Raw genomic sequence first — 18,213 nt, 5'->3', positions numbered from 1 at the left:
TTAATTTATAACACTCTAGATATTTTGCCAGAGTTATAAGATTATTCTGAGATTAACAACTGTTTTATATAATTTGACAGATAAATTATGATTTGATGTATTTGTGAAAAATATAAATTTATACCAACACGACTATAAAAATGTTAGATTACTCTAAAATTGTTCGTTTGGCCAAAAAAATTTGACAGATCGAGAGTAAATTAAGATTGAATCTAGATTTACCAATCGAATATGCCATTAGTGTATTTTTTTGTCAAAAATTAGAATTAAGTATTTTACATTTTCTTCCATTTAGCTTTTATTGAAAATAAAAAAATATATTAAATAATAATGAAATATATTCTTCTAATTTATTTTATTAATGGTTTATCATTTAATTTGACACTCTGCATTTTAAAATGAAAGCCTGTAACACTGACAAATATAACACATTGTTTTTATTTATGAAACTATATTATAATTTTAAAGATTTTATATTCCAAAATATGCAATTATGAAAAATATATACCACAGTATTTTTGAAAAGATCAGTAAATGTAAATAAAGTGTTTTAATAGTCTTCTTCCTTAAATTGGTATATCACGATTCACCGAAAATATTTACGAATTTAGTCTAATACTCAATTGTTAGCTGGGTTCTATAATCATTTCAACTTTCTAACAATAAAGATCTGTAAAAGTACCTAAAGGCATATTACTGCATATTAGGATTTTAATAATGTCTGTTGTACATTATTTGTATATTCCCTCTCTATATTTTATTCAAATAAAAATAAAATACAAATATAATTGGCTTAAATTCAGCAGAAAATTGGTCGCAGGTCTAAGACACTTAAATTTTTTTGTTTACATTTTTTTAAAAATGACTTTTTTTAAGTTATATTTTTGTTATAAATAAAATTTACATATACATATATCTCTTTTAATATTTCTTAAATATTAAAATTATTTACATTTTTAAAAACAAAACTCAATTAGTACAACACAACACAAACACTCAAATTCACAAAATATTTTTAAGTTTTTTGGAGTTTTTTTTTTCTTTAATCTTTTATACTTTCTTTTAAGGACTATCTATCTAACTTTATGTACTACTCATAATCAATCGTAAATTAAGAGATTTATAAAGCTGTTGCGATTTTTTAAGACGAATGCGGCTATAAGTGTGCATTGTGCATAGAATTTCCGGGTATTCTATGCGATTTGTGTTTCAATTTGTTTAACTGTTATACTCTGTATAACAATTTAATTCGGCACGAGTTTAGAAGAACAGACTCTGCAATTCATCATCGTCATCATGGACATTACATGCATAGTTGTCATCGTGTTCTTCATCTACATTTTTTGGCGTGTTATCGTTATCTGCAGTTTCGTTATCCTGAGTATCTCCCTTTGTGTCGACTAGTGCATCTAGTGAACCAAGTGGGTCGCCCAATACTTCGTTAACATCAACCAAATGACCGAGTGGATCGAATGTGTCTTCGAGTAATATACCGCTTTCAATTGCTGCAACAGCTTCCTCGTAGTATCAGTTAAGATCTCTTCGAAAATTATCCTCCATACTGTGATCGAGGTCCTCATTCTGATCGGCTAGTAATTGCAGTTCTGTTGCGTCCAAAACTAAATCGAGCGAATCCAACATACAGCGTGGATCATCTGGATTTGACGAATAGTCTGAAAATATTATCGACGGTATGTTTGCAGTTGTTGGCGTATTTCCATGACTTTGTTGTTGGTGTTGTTGTTGTTGATTTTGTTGCTGTTGCTGGTGGTGTTGCTGCTGGTTGTGATGTGTCGGCATATTAACACCGACTGTATTCGCAGACGCAGGTACTGATACTCCGGGAAGTGTCGATATGACAGGTGAGAAAGCGGATATGGGTGATGAGTGATGTGGTGAATGTGCTGGTGAATGGTGCGGTGAATGCTGCGCTGAATGTGTTTGCAGCGATAAGGAAAGTTGATGCTGATGATTATGATGTGGTGATTGTGAAGGCATTGGAATAGGTAAAGGTGATGATGCCGAAGGTAAGCAGTTCAAAGGTGATGGTATTGGCGAGGTATGTATATCTTGTCCTAACACAGATGATCCATCATTATGCTGCGTTAAATTTGTATTATTATTAAGTGGACGACACGGACCAATGGTATTTGTGCTTGTTGTACTGTTATTGTTTAGTAATTGCTGTTGCTGTTGTTGCTGCTGACGTATATTTCGACCATTTTGTTGTTGTTGTATATTGTTGTTGTTACACGTCGCAGTTGTACTTCTGTTACCATTAGTGTTGCTATTGTTACTATCTGTTACTGTATTTCTACTAATAAGTCCGGCGCCAGTTAAATCGTCAAAGTCTAATATTTTATTTTGGGGATAAGATTGCTGTTGGCTATTGCCACTGCTAATGAAGTCTTCGAATTCTAAAGTAATATAATTGTTTTGCTGATGTTGAAAGTGCTGTTGCAGATGTTGCTGTTGTTCAGGTGATGAGCTGCTATCACCAAGTGAGAACTGCTCAAAGTTATTATGAAAGGAAAGGTTACCTGAATTAGTATCTGCATTGCTGGAAATTATGACTGGCGAGTATCGGTCGAAAGTTTGAATGTTTTTATCACTATAGCCTTGCATACTCTGTTGCACGTTGGTATGGACATGCCTTATTGGACTTGCTGGTGCGCTTGTATGCAGTTCATTTCCCGACACCGATGTCAATAGTCCTGGAGAAGAGCCCGGACTAGGTGGGTTCAATGGTTGTCGATAATCTGTTAGATTACCGGTAGAGCTGGCAGCACCCAATGTTGGCAAATGAGTGAAAGAACCAGTTTGTGCGGAATTTTGTACACCCGTCGGTGACTGCACTGATAAATTAGTAAACGACAAATGTGGCGATGTTTGTGCGGCTGTAGGCGTATTTGCTGCAGAGGTAGGAGAATGTTGCTGTTGATTATATGGCGATGGTGGCCCAACATTTGTAGAATTAAATGGACTCGGTGATTGATCCCGTTCACGTCCGTTGTTGTGCGGCGACAGTATAGGCGATAAAATTTGTTGCTGATTCGTGTGTTGCTGCTGTTGCTGGATAAGTGGTTGTTGTGCTGTTGTAGGATAATGTACGGATGTTAAATCAGGTAGAGAGCCTGTGTTAGCGAATGCCATTTGCTCTTGCAGTGACTTAAACAGACTATTGGCCGGCATATTGCAGTTGGAATATTTGGCATTGAATTGTTGCTGCTGATGATGTTGTTGTTGATGATGCTGTTGTTGCGTATGATGCTGTTGTTGATGTAATTGTTGTGTTTGTTGCATATGTTGTTGCAGCTGTGGTTGATGTTGTTGCTGATGGTGTGCATGTGCTGCATGTTGCATATGCATTTGCTGTTGTTGTTGGTGATGTAATTGCTGTTGCTGTTGATGCATCATGTGGGCTTTTCTTCTTTGTGCTTGTGGACTGAGACTACGACCAATGTTTGGCGAATGAGATCGTTGGTTGTGATTATAACTCGCATGTAGGGTGCCTAAATCTGTAGGCAAACCACCAATACCAGTTACTCCACTTGATCCAAAACCGACTTCTGCCGCTACGGCTATGTTTAAACTTTGATGTAATGCTGAGTCTGAGTTCGAACGTCGCCAATTTGTATCATTTGGCGGACTTAAATATGCGATATTGACATTATTACTCATGCCACCCATGCCCACAGCATTACCAATATTACTAGTATTAGTATTACTGCCATATGGTGAACGATCTATGCGTTCCGATGGACGTCTCATGGGACCAACACCAACACTTCGCCCTCGAGATTCTCGACAGGCAGTCGGTGAACCGCCACTTCCTCCACCTGCTTTACCTTCTGGTGATGCACCACCACCACCACCACTCCCACCGCTTCCACCTCCCGTACTCACTGAATTGTTAATAACATCTGAATTCGGCAAACATTCTTGTATCCTTTGATTACCTTGTGTTTCATCCTTTTTCGTCGCATAAACTTCTTTCATAATTTTTTCAAACTCTGCAGTGCCCTCGGCTTGCTTCTGTTTTTGTAGTGCAATTTTTTCACTAAATTTGCGCGGATTTGCCATTTTGAATGGTTTGCTAATCTGATGAAATTGTTATCTATGCGTGACAAAAGAACACATATCGTATAAAGTTTATATATGTAGTAGGCGGGTGTTGTGTTGATAAAGATATGAGCAATAGTTGACACAGACGAGTAATACAATAACGAGGCCACAAGATCAAACGTCGAAAAGAATCCAACAGGTTGATGCGGTACAGTGTGGTGCGTTCGTGGATACCACCGATATCGTCGTCACCAACAGCGTGTTGATAAGATGGCGCAGCACAAGCATAGATTTTTAGATAGAGTATCGTAGTTGCATAGTTGTGTTGTACATTTTTTAGAGATAAGCAACCGTGGAAGAACACAACGCACCGAATGATTTAATGTTTAAATATATAAAAAAATAAAAGCGAGAAAACAAGAAATTAGTAGTCGTACAAGTCATTTTAAAAAATGTTAATTTAATACAGAATTTAAATAATTTTATAATGTCAATAGGTTATTAGTTTTATATAACTAATTATATATATTTTTATTTTTTGTTTGGTTTCTCATTAAGAAAAAATATTTTATTTTAATTTAATTATTTTAATTAGCACGATTTTTTTATGAATTATATATTCATTTTTTTTCATATTTAATTGAACTTTTACAAAAAGTATAAAACATATTTAGAAAGACCATGTCGTTTTTGCTGTCATCATTATCCGCGTAACGTGGTTTGTTTTCTGTGCATAACTACAGTTACATTAATTTTGATACCACGACGAGATTTTATAGAATATCGTATATTTTATAGAATAATATTTTACCATAGTTAGGTATTACCAGTAGTAGAACAGTAACATACATATTAGTGATTGTGGAACTACACAGCAAGTTTTTCATATGAAAATGTAGGAGATACATTTTTCTGGATAACAATAAAATGCACTCTCATACTTGTTGTTGAGAGGTCCAATACTAATACTAATAGTTCCAATAAATAAAAATAAATCGAATATCCTTTTTCTGTAATATAATTATTTGTCGCTGGAATAAAACAGGCAAAGTCGTTAATGCCTATACTAGTGATATCAGACAAACATTTTAGAAAGGGAGACCCTCCACTGTGAATGTGCGCTTTCTGGCGAGTACCGGGCAGTTTAGAGCAAATATGTAACATTTTCCTATTCTTTCTCTGATCCGCAACTACAACAGTAATCGCTGGAGGAAGTCTCTAAGCAATTGACGTTAATACCAATGAAACAGTGTCTCATCAGTACAGCGGTTCTATTGGGTATCGAGTGACGAGCAAGCATAAGCAATTGCTTAGCTTGAATGAAGCTTAAAAAATTCTTACTTCTAATATTATTAATGTACTGGAAAGTAGTATTTTAGTTTTGCTGAATTGATTGATTTTACAGTTGTTAGGAATATGATCTTTGACCTAGAATGATTAAACCTAGGTTATGATCTATTTGTATGAACATATGACATAACCTTCCGATTGTTAGAACGCTAGATCGGCAATGGTATTAATAAAATTAAGTTTTAATTAAGTATTAAAAAAAATGATGATATTCCAGAGGCACTCTGGTTATAAAAATAGACCATATGTAGCTATAACGAAAATATTTCTTAGCCAAAGGCAATGTTCGTCATTTTCATTGTAAATATATTAAAAAACTTTATTTTAAAAGCTACTGTAACTTGTCAACAAATTGTCGAAGAATTTTTAAATTTTGATACATGTCTTATGATAGTTAAGACAGGTTCCAACGGCGAGATTAATTTATTTCAATAGGTGTCACATCCTTGGCATGGTGGCTGAAAAGTGTGTCGTTGCTTACAAACAGTGTTTAAAAATACATTGCTTTCAGAATATAGTATTAAAATAATTTGACATGTGAAGAGCTAAAAATTTTAATTATATATACATCCTTTTCTTATATGAACAGTAATGGACTGTCTCTAGTTCGTTCTCTGAATTCCCTCTATAACGGCTTTAACCCTGATAATGTTATTTAGGCACTCGTTATAAAACTGTAATCTAACGATCATTACTGTCTACGATAAAAAAAAATTGTTTGAAGCAATGATATCTCAACTACTGATGGGTTGTTTATCTAAGTTATTAAAATAATTAGTATTTATTATAAACCATTTTGATTTCAATAGAGCATTTGAATATAAATAATGAACTTAAATAGCGATTAAAAATAACTAAAAGTAATTGTTTTTATTTGCTTTAAAATATAAAAAAATGAAAAATTTTTACATTATTTCTCGTAATTATAAAACAGAAAAAATATTGCTATTTACAAATTCATTTTGCATTATAAATTCCTAAATTTTTTTTGTGAATGCATCTCAACAATTTGCTTTTATTGCGAAGTGCAATAAAGGCTGCACTATTTTGAACTAAACTATAAATTAATTAATTAATTAAAATCATTTAAAATATTTTTTGTAAGAATACATTTTGCATTTCTTCATTTCTTCGAATAATTAAAGCAACTGATATAGAAGCTAAAGTATCTTAATTAGTCTAATGAACTAGTGTTGTAGTATACGTGCAACCAGTAATTTTCATAAATTAACGAAGATGTTAGTTAATAAAACTGAAAAATACATTTAATATAATAAAAACTATTTAAATTATAATATTTTGTATTTGTTACTAGTTCAGACACTTAATAAGAACGTAGGATGACATATAGATGGCGGATCTTGAAAAGTGGCAAGAAGTTGTTTAACAAACTATAGTAGTGCTAGTAAAAATCTGAACTTTGTGTGTTGAAACAGCGGCGCTTTTTTATAGAAAAAATGTACTTCAGTATTAACATTAGCTTCAAATGTGATAGAGTAAATGGGCAACATTTTCATCTTCTTTTGATCCACAACTACGACATATAATCGTTGGATTGAAGTAAGAACCTAATCGGGCGTGCCTACCAACGAGACAGTACTGATACGAGTAAGGCGATTGAATGGAATATCGATCCGCTGGCAAGCATAAATATTTGCTAAGTTCTTTTTGGGTCATAGATCACGTCATTGCACTAATAGCTTAAAATGTGTTTTGATCTGCACTGTCGAAATCAACTTTTTTTATTGATTTGCTATATTTTTACGCAAGATACACATTGTAGAAAAAAAAAACAACTTTTTAACACCAGTTTTATGGACATTCTTCAACTCTTCGGTATATTTTTAGTATGTCTTTTGGGACTCCGTCAAAGTCGGACATTTCAAATCTTCAATCGAAATTTGATAGATGCTGCTTTTTGGTAACTCTGTTTCCCCTTTAATGTGTTTTGCAGACATATAGCTAATGTTTTGAATAAATATGTTTATGTTGTCTTCATTATAAGTGATTTTTGGTGGCGTTGCTCGATTGTTATCTTCTAGGTCCTTACGGTCGTCGTGTAATTTGTCAAACCAACGGAAAAAATTATATACGAAACATGTATTTGTTCCGTAAACATATTTATTATTTGTGTGCATATATAGCAAAAATAGCGTCCATTGACTTTCGGATAAAAAATTTTATATAATCGAAAAAATTCGAGCTGGTGGTTGGTAACCGAAACATTTACGTCATTAGTTCAAATTACAAGTTTTAATGATTTCTAAAAACTTAAAAGAAATTGTTTTTAAAAAGAAAATTCTTACCACTTTACAGCATGGGACAGACGACGGAGACTGTGATAATGCAAAGCAGACCTTTTACTGTAATAGGTGGCTCACACTTAAAACAGAAATAATAGTCCGGATTGGACCAGTAAATCCCAAGAACATATGAAAAATATGAGAGCAAACTAAGAGAACTGGTGAATGATAGAGTCATATATGATTCAAGTCCTCAAAGCAAAGAAATTAGAACTAGTAAGGAGAAGCAGAAACTAGTGTAATAAATAGACCAGATATCTAAAAATGCGGTGAAAAAGTGGAGCTCTGGACACAGATCAAAAATCAAAAGAGCATGACTTTAAACGCCAATATAAAAGAGACCTTTTCCGTAGTAATGCAAAAGCGGTTCCAGGTGGATATAAGTCTCTCCAAAGAGGAGTGTTTTAGTCCGTATACTATCATTCCGTCGGCGGTCGGTTTAACGGTACTAAAGTATTGCACGTGCTCACCAAAAGAAAAAAAAATCCTTTACAAAGAAATGGAATGATGGTTGGTATAAGTTGACACAAAATTTTTAACATTTTGTTTAAATTTAACGAATGAATAGATCTTATTTATAAATTAAGTGTTGATGACAAAAATTTTCGAATTACCATTTTTTATTATCATAAATCAGTTTTTAATTAATATCTGCGCTTTAGGAAAATTTTTTTGATTAATTAGATACTAAAAATTGACAACAAATTTAAAGTAGCAACTGTTTTTATTTAGTTTTATTAATTAACTTAATTATTTAAAAGATAATTTCCTGATGTTATCATTAACAGTAATAACATTAATTTATTTATTTCGAATCCTAAAACAGATTTAAATCTGTCTTCTTCATTTAAATAAGAGCAATCATTTTTATTCAAATGACGATAAACAAGAGAAATTAATTATTGCAAGTTACCCGGAAATAATATGAAATAATTATTTGTTTTTTATTTCGAGATCAAACTTAAATATTAAATTAAACAACGGTTTAGAATATCTTTTATTTAACTCATGCTTACTCAGCATAACAAGTTACTTAGAAATGCAATTGAACCTAGATACTGATTGAGGGTTCAACATAAAGGTAACCGTAAGCAGAAAAATTTTTGGATTTGACATATAAAAACAAATAGTTTTGGATTAGATTCGGTTTTATCCAAAAATAAATTTTTTAGAAATTGTAAAATATTGATAGTGTCATAAGAATAGATGACGATGCTTTAGCAAAAGCTGCAATTCGAGGCCTTGGTGGATTGATTAAGTTAAGGGAGCACCAACCGTGCTTGTTGTAACTGGAGAAGTCTCGTATGTAGCAGTGATGCCGAGCTGTTATTGTCATTTGAGAGGAAGAATTGTAAAATATTCTTATATTTATGAGATAAGATATTTATTATTATATTGAGGCTAGTTGAATCAGTGCACCTGAGCACTTTTACTCTCTATTGACTGCGAGGTTTCTTCAAATCCCCTTTTTCCTTGACTGGATTATTGTTTATCACTTCATCAGATTAAGCAATAATTGACCTCAGATCTGCATACCTCCCCGAGGAGCCTGTAACCATTCTGAGATTTGATAACGCGGTGTTAGTAAGTCTGTCAGATCGTCGTTCATATAGAACGATTCAGTGAGATCATCTATGTAGGTTTTTATTTTGGCAATCATTTTTCTTAGTTTTATTCAAATATATTTTACCAGATTTTCATTTGAGGTTTTCGCATATATTATACTGGTTTGACTTCAGATCTGAATGTAGTGCTTAATGAATTGGTATAATCTGACTATTGTTATTTTTCACTTAACACGGTGCTTTAACTAATGGAAAATTGTTTCTAACTTGGAAAAACTCAGACCGATTGTTTGTATAATCAATGTAAAGACTGTATATATGTATCAGTTGACAATAGATGCATTTCTGTTAGGGTAAGCAATGTAAGAATTGCATAAACTTTAAACCTCAATATTTTGAAAAGTCAGCTATATCCGCACATAATGTAGTGAAAAAGTTACTTAAAGTAGCTGGCTCTACTATAATTTAAAGCAATCAGAATGTCTTGATTTTAAATGGTGTGAGATCTAGAATGTAACACTAGCAGGATATAACTTCTGCTAGGCTTTAGAAACCACAGTCTATGGTTCAAAACTAGGCAACGATGAATTACAGAGAAAAAAGGATAATAATAATTACATTCTACGTAGGTCTGTGCAAAAAATACATTAGGGACATAAGAAATGTAATTCGATCAAAGTTCAAAATTTGCTGGTATTTGATTCAAAATAAACTATTATTTGAATAGAGTCTAAAATTATGTGTTGGTATGTATGAACTGACTAATTCAAAATGAAAAATAATTAAAAATTTATTATGTTTTTTCAAGCCATACATTCCATAAATAAATGGATTTCTTATCAGTATGTAAACACGTCACTAAGATGGAAAGTGAAGTGGTGATAGTTGCATTTGATATGGCAGTGAAAGGGCGCTTAAAAGTTTTAGTCTACAGATACAGATAGAAAACAAATGCGATAGAGAGAAGTGATTGAAGAAAAGCTGGGTCTGTTATACTAGGACAGAAGAATTTAAATATAAAACTTTATTAGACATAGATCGCTGTTAAATGTTAACAGAAACTATGAAATAAAAATGGGAATACGTAATAAATACAGAGAGGTTCCAAAACTGTACCAAATATAATATAATATGCAACTTTTTGAATATGGTAAATATGGTATATTAACTAAAGGTTATGATATTATATGATATTATAAACCTTTCTTTTTGTTAATCACATACAAATAATTTTTTCTCAGGACATTAGGAAACCTACCACAGCACTGCATCTTACTATGATTATTGACAGAATGATAGAACAAAAGTAATTGTTATCGCAACTGCTATTGTTATTTGAGAGAATGGCCTCCGGTATTTATTTCGTTCCATTAATTTTACTCGTTGCTTTTGTTTTGGTTTACTTTATTACACATTAGAAATAGTTAATATATAATATATTACACGTCAATATATGGAAATTTATAAGAGATTTATGAATATTCAAAAAGGAAAAGAAAAAAAAAAATGTTAATGATAGAACTTTGCGATTACAATTTCAGAAAACTATATATATATTTAAATATATGTATAAGTGTGTACTTTTATCAATACACCGGCAATAACTGAAAATGCTTATACATCTTTTTATTAAATTATGTTTATGAATATATCAGGTGTATTCATCCGTTCCGAAGTGTGGCAAAAAACAAGTCACTTCTTTAAAGTCACTAAGTGACATATTGGCATTACTGTTGCAATCCTACAAATGTTATATTTTCACAAAGAGCAAATCTTACTCTTAGAGCGTCCGAATATATCTATTGTCTCCAGAAATAGAGTTATGGAACAAGACTGTAAAAATATTATTAGTGGTGGTTTGATACGTTTGTGAAAAGGTATAAACTCTGTTGGTAATGTAATTTAAATCAGTAGAGTGATGTGATATAATATAGGAGTACGGGTGAGGAAATTTGAACGATAGGGTTTAACTTCATGTGTGCCTTTAAGCATGGAAACTGATGGGCGATATCATGTGAACCAGTAGTGCAGAGAGGGCATTATCTAGCGATAGACGTTTTTATGCGTTATAAGTAACTACTTAGGACGTGGCTATATCATGTTTTCAATTGGAGAAAGATATAGTTCTTGTTTCAATGGGGGATAAGTGTTACATATTAGACCTGTTAAGCACTTTGTTGTAAAACAACCTTTGTTGAACTTAAAGACTGTAATACCTCGTTGTTATGCAGTGCGAAAAGAACTTGTCGATAATTTACATCATTGATATTATCTCCGTTGCGGTAGAAGTAAATGCATTTATGATACGTAGAAAGAGGTCGGTTATACAACGTGGAGGGGTTCATTTCACTATGGCGTGATTTGAATGTAAATCTGTAGGGCAAATATACATTTTTTGGATGTAGTGAATTTAAGTTGAGAAGGGCAATGATGTAAAAATGAAATATGTAATGAAACTGGTTCTAGCTCATTTTTAGTAATACCACTCACTGCTCAGTGCTTAATGAAATGGTTTGTAGCATCTAGTTGTTCTTAAGAATGAAATGGTTAGTATTAGTAGTTGTTGTAAACTTAACAGCGGACAGTTTGGTTTCGGTCTTTCGTTATTGTAAACCGCAGAGATCTACTTGAGAGATGACATGTCGACATGTGATCATGTCGAATTTTGTGCCTGAAAAAGAAAACTTGCAGTTGAAAGTCATCGTTTGCTGCTAGAAACAAACGATGAACACACTTCATCGATTAAAACATGTGAGACATGATTTCGACAATTTGAAAGTGATTTCCATATAAAAGATAGTGAGCGTTACACCAGAAAAGTGCGAAGACGAGTAATTACAGAAGTTGCACAACGCTATCGCTAACAAATGTTTAATTTAAAACACGCATTGGTCGAATGACAACCGAAATAGGTCAGAACACATGGCAAATTGACTTTGTTACACGACACAATGTGCCTTCTCACACAGCAAAACCAGTCAAAGACACATGGAAATTGGTCGGACAGGACATCTTTTCGTACCCGCCGTATTCCACAGACTTGGCGCCATTTGAGAATCACCTCTTCGCATCAATGGGGTTTGTCGCAAAAGACAAACATTTTTTCTGCCATGGATTTCATAAATTATCTGTAAGATGACCAAATGTGTATTAGTTGATGGCCAATATTTTGAATAAAAAAAATTTGTTTACTTTAAAAAGACCGGAATACACTTATGCATCACGTGGTAAATGTTTTAGAAAGTGGGTGATGGTTTTATGTGCGAGGGAAGGTGAGGAGAGGGGATTGTTTCAAAATAAGAATAGATTAGAGATGGATGAAATTGTAATTAAAGTCAAGCTAGGCCAAGACAAAGAAACCTAGCCACTTCAGTGTGATGGGTCCAAAGATTGATTGGACATGAAAACAGATTAGCGACATCATGGATCTCCCACAGCTGCATTTAGTTCTCACATTGAGAGTTGAATATATATTTATACGTAACAAGTAAATCTTTAATGTATGGCTGTAGACTGATCTCAATTAGGACAGTTTTTGCTGTGAGTGAAAGGCACCCGTCTTCTTGATAGAAGGTATTAAGCGAATGCCTATTGGGAACTCTTTTGCAGTGCACGTGGTCTTAAAGACTTGCTTATGAAAATATGCGTCGGTTTTTAAATTTATTGGTGTTAAAAAGAAATCACTGATTGAAAATTATATGCTTTTATTAACATATAGGGATCAGTCGTTTTTATAAGCTGATCAGATGATCCCCTTTTTGTATGACTATGGTCTTTTCTAATGAAATGGACTGTAGCAACTAGTTGTGCTGCTTAACAATAAAATGCTTAGTATAGGTTATTGTAAAGGACAGAACGCAGTTTTTCGGTAACTGTTAGGATTCCCAAACGGCAGTTTATACAGGCAAGTGGCTACGGACTGTAGACGCGGTAGCTTAAGCAAGTAAGTGGTTTGTAAATGTTTTAGTAGGAAAATGAAACCATTAATTGAAAATCATGTTCTTTCATTAATACATATGGATCAAAGCCTACTATCAACTATAGGAAAGATAGCCGAAAAGGTAATTCTTGGCAGATTAAATATTGTAGTGACTTTACGCAATATACTCCCTGATGAGCAATTCGGCTTTAGAAATGACATGTCCATGGAGAACCAGGGGTTCATCAGGGATCGCCATTTTCTCCCACTCTACAACATTTATGCACCTGATAATCCAATGTTAGGTCCCTCGACTCTGGCGTTATATGCTGACGATACGTGTCAGCTATACTCAGACAAATGTGCTCTCAATATAACCAACACACTTCAAGAGCATATAAACCTCATTCTGGAGTATTTCCAGAAATGGAAAATAAAAATCAATAATGAAAAAACTAAGACTCTGTTTATTAAGCGTAAGTGGAGACAGAAACAGTCAAGAGTGAGAGTGGGAGATATGGTAATAAACTGGGAGGATAGCGTTAAATATCTTGGCATCACGTTGGACAAACGATTTACATGGCTTAAACATGTTCAACTCAAAACAATTAGCTGCGCCAAAATTCTTCATCACCTCCAACCGCTATTCAGAAATGAAAATCTCAATGCTAAGAACAGGAAACTGATATATAATCATATAATTCGTCCGTCACTTCTATATGGTTGTGTAGCGTTTAGTAAATCTTCAAACAGTACTATTCGTCAGCTAGAAATTGCACTAAGTCAGGCTCTGAAAAGACTTTTCAAAGTACCATTGTACATTAGGATGAATGACATTTTCAAGGACCTCAAGATTGATCCGATCAAAATATACATAAAGGATAGAGCCCTGAAATTATTTGCGAAAACTGACAGACTTACCAATACCGTGTTATCGAATCTCAGAATGGTTACAGGCTCCTCGGGGAGGTATGCAGATCTGTGGTCAATTATTGCTTAATCTGACAAAATGATAAACATTAATCCAGTCAAGGCGTAAAAAAGGGTTTTGAAAATACCCCGAGTTATTAGAGAGTAAAAGTGCTTAAGTGCACTGGCTCAAATAACTTCAACATAATAGTATATGGATCAATAGTTTTTGAAAACGAAACAGATGACCTGCTTTTTGAATGACTATGGTGTTTCGTAATGAAAGATACAGTAGCAGCCATGCTCTTTAATAATAATTTGTTAATATTAGGAGTTGTTGTAAACTGAGTAGGCGATCCGCTTTTTGGATGACTGTTAGGATCCCTGAATGGCAGTCTGTACAGGCAAGTTTTTTTATATGTATTAGTAGTTGTTGCAACCTAAACAGAGAACCCGGTTTTAACTTTTTGGGGAACTGTGGTCTTTCGTAATGAAAGGGATTGTAGCAGTCATGTTCTTTAATAATTAATGATTAGTATTAGTGGCTGTTGTAAAGTGAACTGGGGACCCGCATTTGGTCTGACTGTTAGGCTTCCTGAAAGATCTTCGGTACAGGCAAATGGCTACGGACTGTAGGCGCGATCACTCAATAAAGTAATACTGTTTTTCTAACAATGGTTAGTATGTTGTTGAATAAATAAAAGAAATCAATGCTTTAATTTTATCACTGAAATGTAAATATGTATGTATATACAGACTTACATATTGTATGTTGTGTGATATCTAAAGGAGTAAGCTTGGCGCCAAAGCAGATAGAAGAAGTTTTTTGTGTGTACAGTGTACACTGCAACTGTACGGGAAAGATAAGAAAATTATTTTAATAAATTTGTTGAGAGCACATTTCTCGAAACTATTTCATATCCATAATCATTTGTACGCAATATGTTTCTTTTAAGAAAAGATTATAACTCCAGTTCTCATTTTTCAACAGCACATATGGCATTAAGCATGGATAGGCATTTGTTGATATAGATATATCAAACATACAAACATAAGCATATATACATGCTGTGTTTAAAGAGCAACATATGTGTATATGTATGCACTTTTGTATATACACAAACTGAAGCTGTCAGTGTTGCTGCTTACTCCATTCCTCCCCACTTGACGGCAGGCAACATAAGGAATATTTCACATCGGCGAATGCATACTTCGGCTACGCACGAAAGGAACATGAATGACAGACAGCAAAGCTACGACCTACGGCAGGGTTGAAAGAGATTCTAATGTTTACGTTTTTATTGATGTAAATATAAAATCCGTTTCGTACGTTTTATCCTGAAGTTTTAGTTTTTATTAATTCCTACTGACACCAAACAAAAAATAAAATTATTTATATTAGATTTTTTTTTTATAAATAATAGTTATGAATTTTACTTACAAAAAAATTTTTTAACTCGTGTCGCTTAACTTCAGCGTAGAAAATTAATTTGTTAAATTTTTATTTGTTTTATTTATTTTTTTTTCTCTAACAAATTGGCGGGCGCTTTTTTCTTATATTGAAATATACAGAAACGCAAAACACAACAACAATAACACCACAACGTGCGGTGTGGGGTATATGCCGTACAATATTAAAATGAATAAGAGTGAAGCTGGTGCTGGTGCTGGCGCTTCTGCTGGTAGCGAACGCGGTAACTAACTAACAGCAGTTGTTGTGGCGACTGATAAAACCAGATTTTCCCCCCTTCAAATGATTTCTTATTTGCTCAAGTTTAATTTAAAATTTTAACAAATGTTAAAAATGTTAATTTCAATATTTTAATAATATTTATCATTAAAACTTTTTTTCGTTTATTTTTTGTTTTCTATTATTTTTTTCTATTTTTTTTTTGTTATTTAACGACGTATTAACAATAAAAATGCGAATTCCTGTTTTGTTGCCACTTTTTTATTTATTCGTCGTACCTTTTATGTACTTGTTTATCTATTTTATATTTCCGTTTATTCGTTTGCACCGTGTTATATGTTATTCCGATAGATTTACCTCGGGCTCCTGTGACCTCTTTTTTGTTGACCACTAGTGTTTGCCGATTTGACTGATTTCTTGGCACTCGTTTGTTTTGGAATTAATTTCGAACACATTATTGTTATAGAAAATTGAGGGATGCTTTAATTGCTTTATTATTTATTATAAATTCTGTTATAAATATATACATATATATATGTAACACCTCAGCACCCGACGTCGTCCACCGTTTCTTGCACTACTTCACTTTTTCTTTGCTGCTTTCTCACTTGCATTTCCTTTGCACAATCAATCACACTCTTTACCTAATTTTTATATTTTATACAAAAATATATATTACGCACACAATTTATTTTATTTGCATATATTAAATTGCTTCAATATATATAACAAATTTGTTAGGTTTTTGGAACACTGCATTCACTGCTGTTTGTTGCGTTATTTTTCATTTTTTTCTTTCCATCGGAATTTTTTTCATTTTGTCGAATAAGAATTTTATACTGACTGCTATTAATTTGACATTTCGACTGAACGCATATCTATTGTATGACTGAAGCAGCAATTCTTCCACACAATCTTGTACATCTTGCTGTTGAACAGTTTGAAAGTCGTTGTATGAAACATATGTTAAAATGAATTCAATAAAAATTAAAGTCAAAGTGATGTGACGTAATGTCTAATAAATTCGTATATAAATACCTATTTTTGTACGGTCTAATATATCAATATTATATAATACACAACTTTTCAAATTAATTTTATTTTAATTAATTATAAAATATAAAATAATATGGACCGTGTACGAGTTCATGTAAATTGAGGTAAAGTAAATTGAAATTTCCTAGGGATTTTTTGCACTGCACTTATGTAAATGTTTATTTATTTATTTATTCTACTCATTTATAATTTTTGTTTAAAAGTTTTCAAATTTATTTTTATAGTTATTAAACATTTTATAAAATTTTCAAAATGGTAACATCTAATATACTTAATTTTTATCTTATTTACCCTACTCGAAATTCTGGTATGTACAAACATTTGCTGCCTTACCGACATAATTTACTATTTCCCTCAATCAATTTACTCGAATTCGCACATGGTCATAACAGAAAAAACGAGTGTTAGCTGCTAGGGCCTTCGACTCGAAAAAATTAGTTTTAAAAATATTCCGAAACAATAAAATATTTTTTAATTATTTATTTCAATATTAACTAATGCTACATAATTATTTTTAATAATAATTATTTCACATAATTGTTTAGTATATGAAATATAATAATAATAATTATTTCTTATAGTAGCTAATCTACTAAAATAATAGCTCGTTGACCATATTTTACTAGTTAAACTAGGAAATATTGTGAATATAATATTTCAAAATTTAAAAATAAAAAATATAGTTAATAAAAATTCAGATAAAATATTAGTTAATAATTCAATTAATAATTATAAAATGTTTTACTATATTCGATATTCCTAAAACTAATCTTAAAAGTTTTATATTCAACATTTTTAGAGTGCAAATTATATACGAACATCAATTATTTAATATAATTAAAAGTATTAAAATAAAATTATATTATAATATATCATTCTAATGGCAAATAGAAAAATTTTACTTATATTACTTATTAATTATTTTTTATTTTAATGTAAATGTTATTTCTTCGAACATTTTTTTCATTTAAATTCAATATAATTATATTAATTTTTTTCTTGCTCTTATTTGTCACGCCAATTTATTAATTGGCGTAATTATTAACTATTATTAAATTGTTTACTTTGTTTAAAGTAATTGCTTTCAAATTATGAATTAATGGCACTTTATGTTAATAATAGAAATTAAGTTTTTTTAATTACACTAATTTTCTTTAATACATTTCACACGTTGTAGTAATTATTACAATCAAGACAAGTATTTTACTATATTAAATAATCATAGGATTACAGCTGTTATATAGAACATAACGTAGAGAAGTACGTCCGTAAGGTATATAGATTTTGATCTAAAAGATGCAGTAGTTAAAAAGTCTGTTAGAAATAAAGCACTGCAACTCTTCATTAAAACTGATA

The 18,213-nt window shown here is 32.0% G+C and overlaps 1 protein-coding gene across 1 annotated transcript; it reads right to left on the bottom strand.

Moving 5' to 3' along the window:
- Positions 1–1,005: 1,005 nt before the first annotated feature.
- Positions 1,006–15,954, bottom strand: LOC119668442 (protein kinase 4). The gene is made up of 2 exons (XM_038077939.1): positions 15,553–15,954; positions 1,006–4,117 (listed from the first exon to the last, which is right to left on the bottom strand). The coding sequence occupies exon 2, from the start codon at positions 4,081–4,083 to the stop codon at positions 1,528–1,530; it is 2,556 nt and encodes an 851-aa protein (XP_037933867.1). The 5' UTR covers positions 4,084–4,117; positions 15,553–15,954; the 3' UTR covers positions 1,006–1,527.
- Between the last annotated feature and the right edge of the window lie 2,259 nt (positions 15,955–18,213).

This window comes from Teleopsis dalmanni, chromosome 1 (genome assembly GCF_002237135.1).
Source record: "Teleopsis dalmanni isolate 2A chromosome 1, ASM223713v2, whole genome shotgun sequence".
NCBI lineage: Eukaryota > Metazoa > Arthropoda > Insecta > Diptera > Diopsidae > Teleopsis > Teleopsis dalmanni.
The sequence above is the reverse complement of the archived record's forward strand: the minus strand, read 5'-3'. Positions and strand labels throughout refer to the sequence as shown.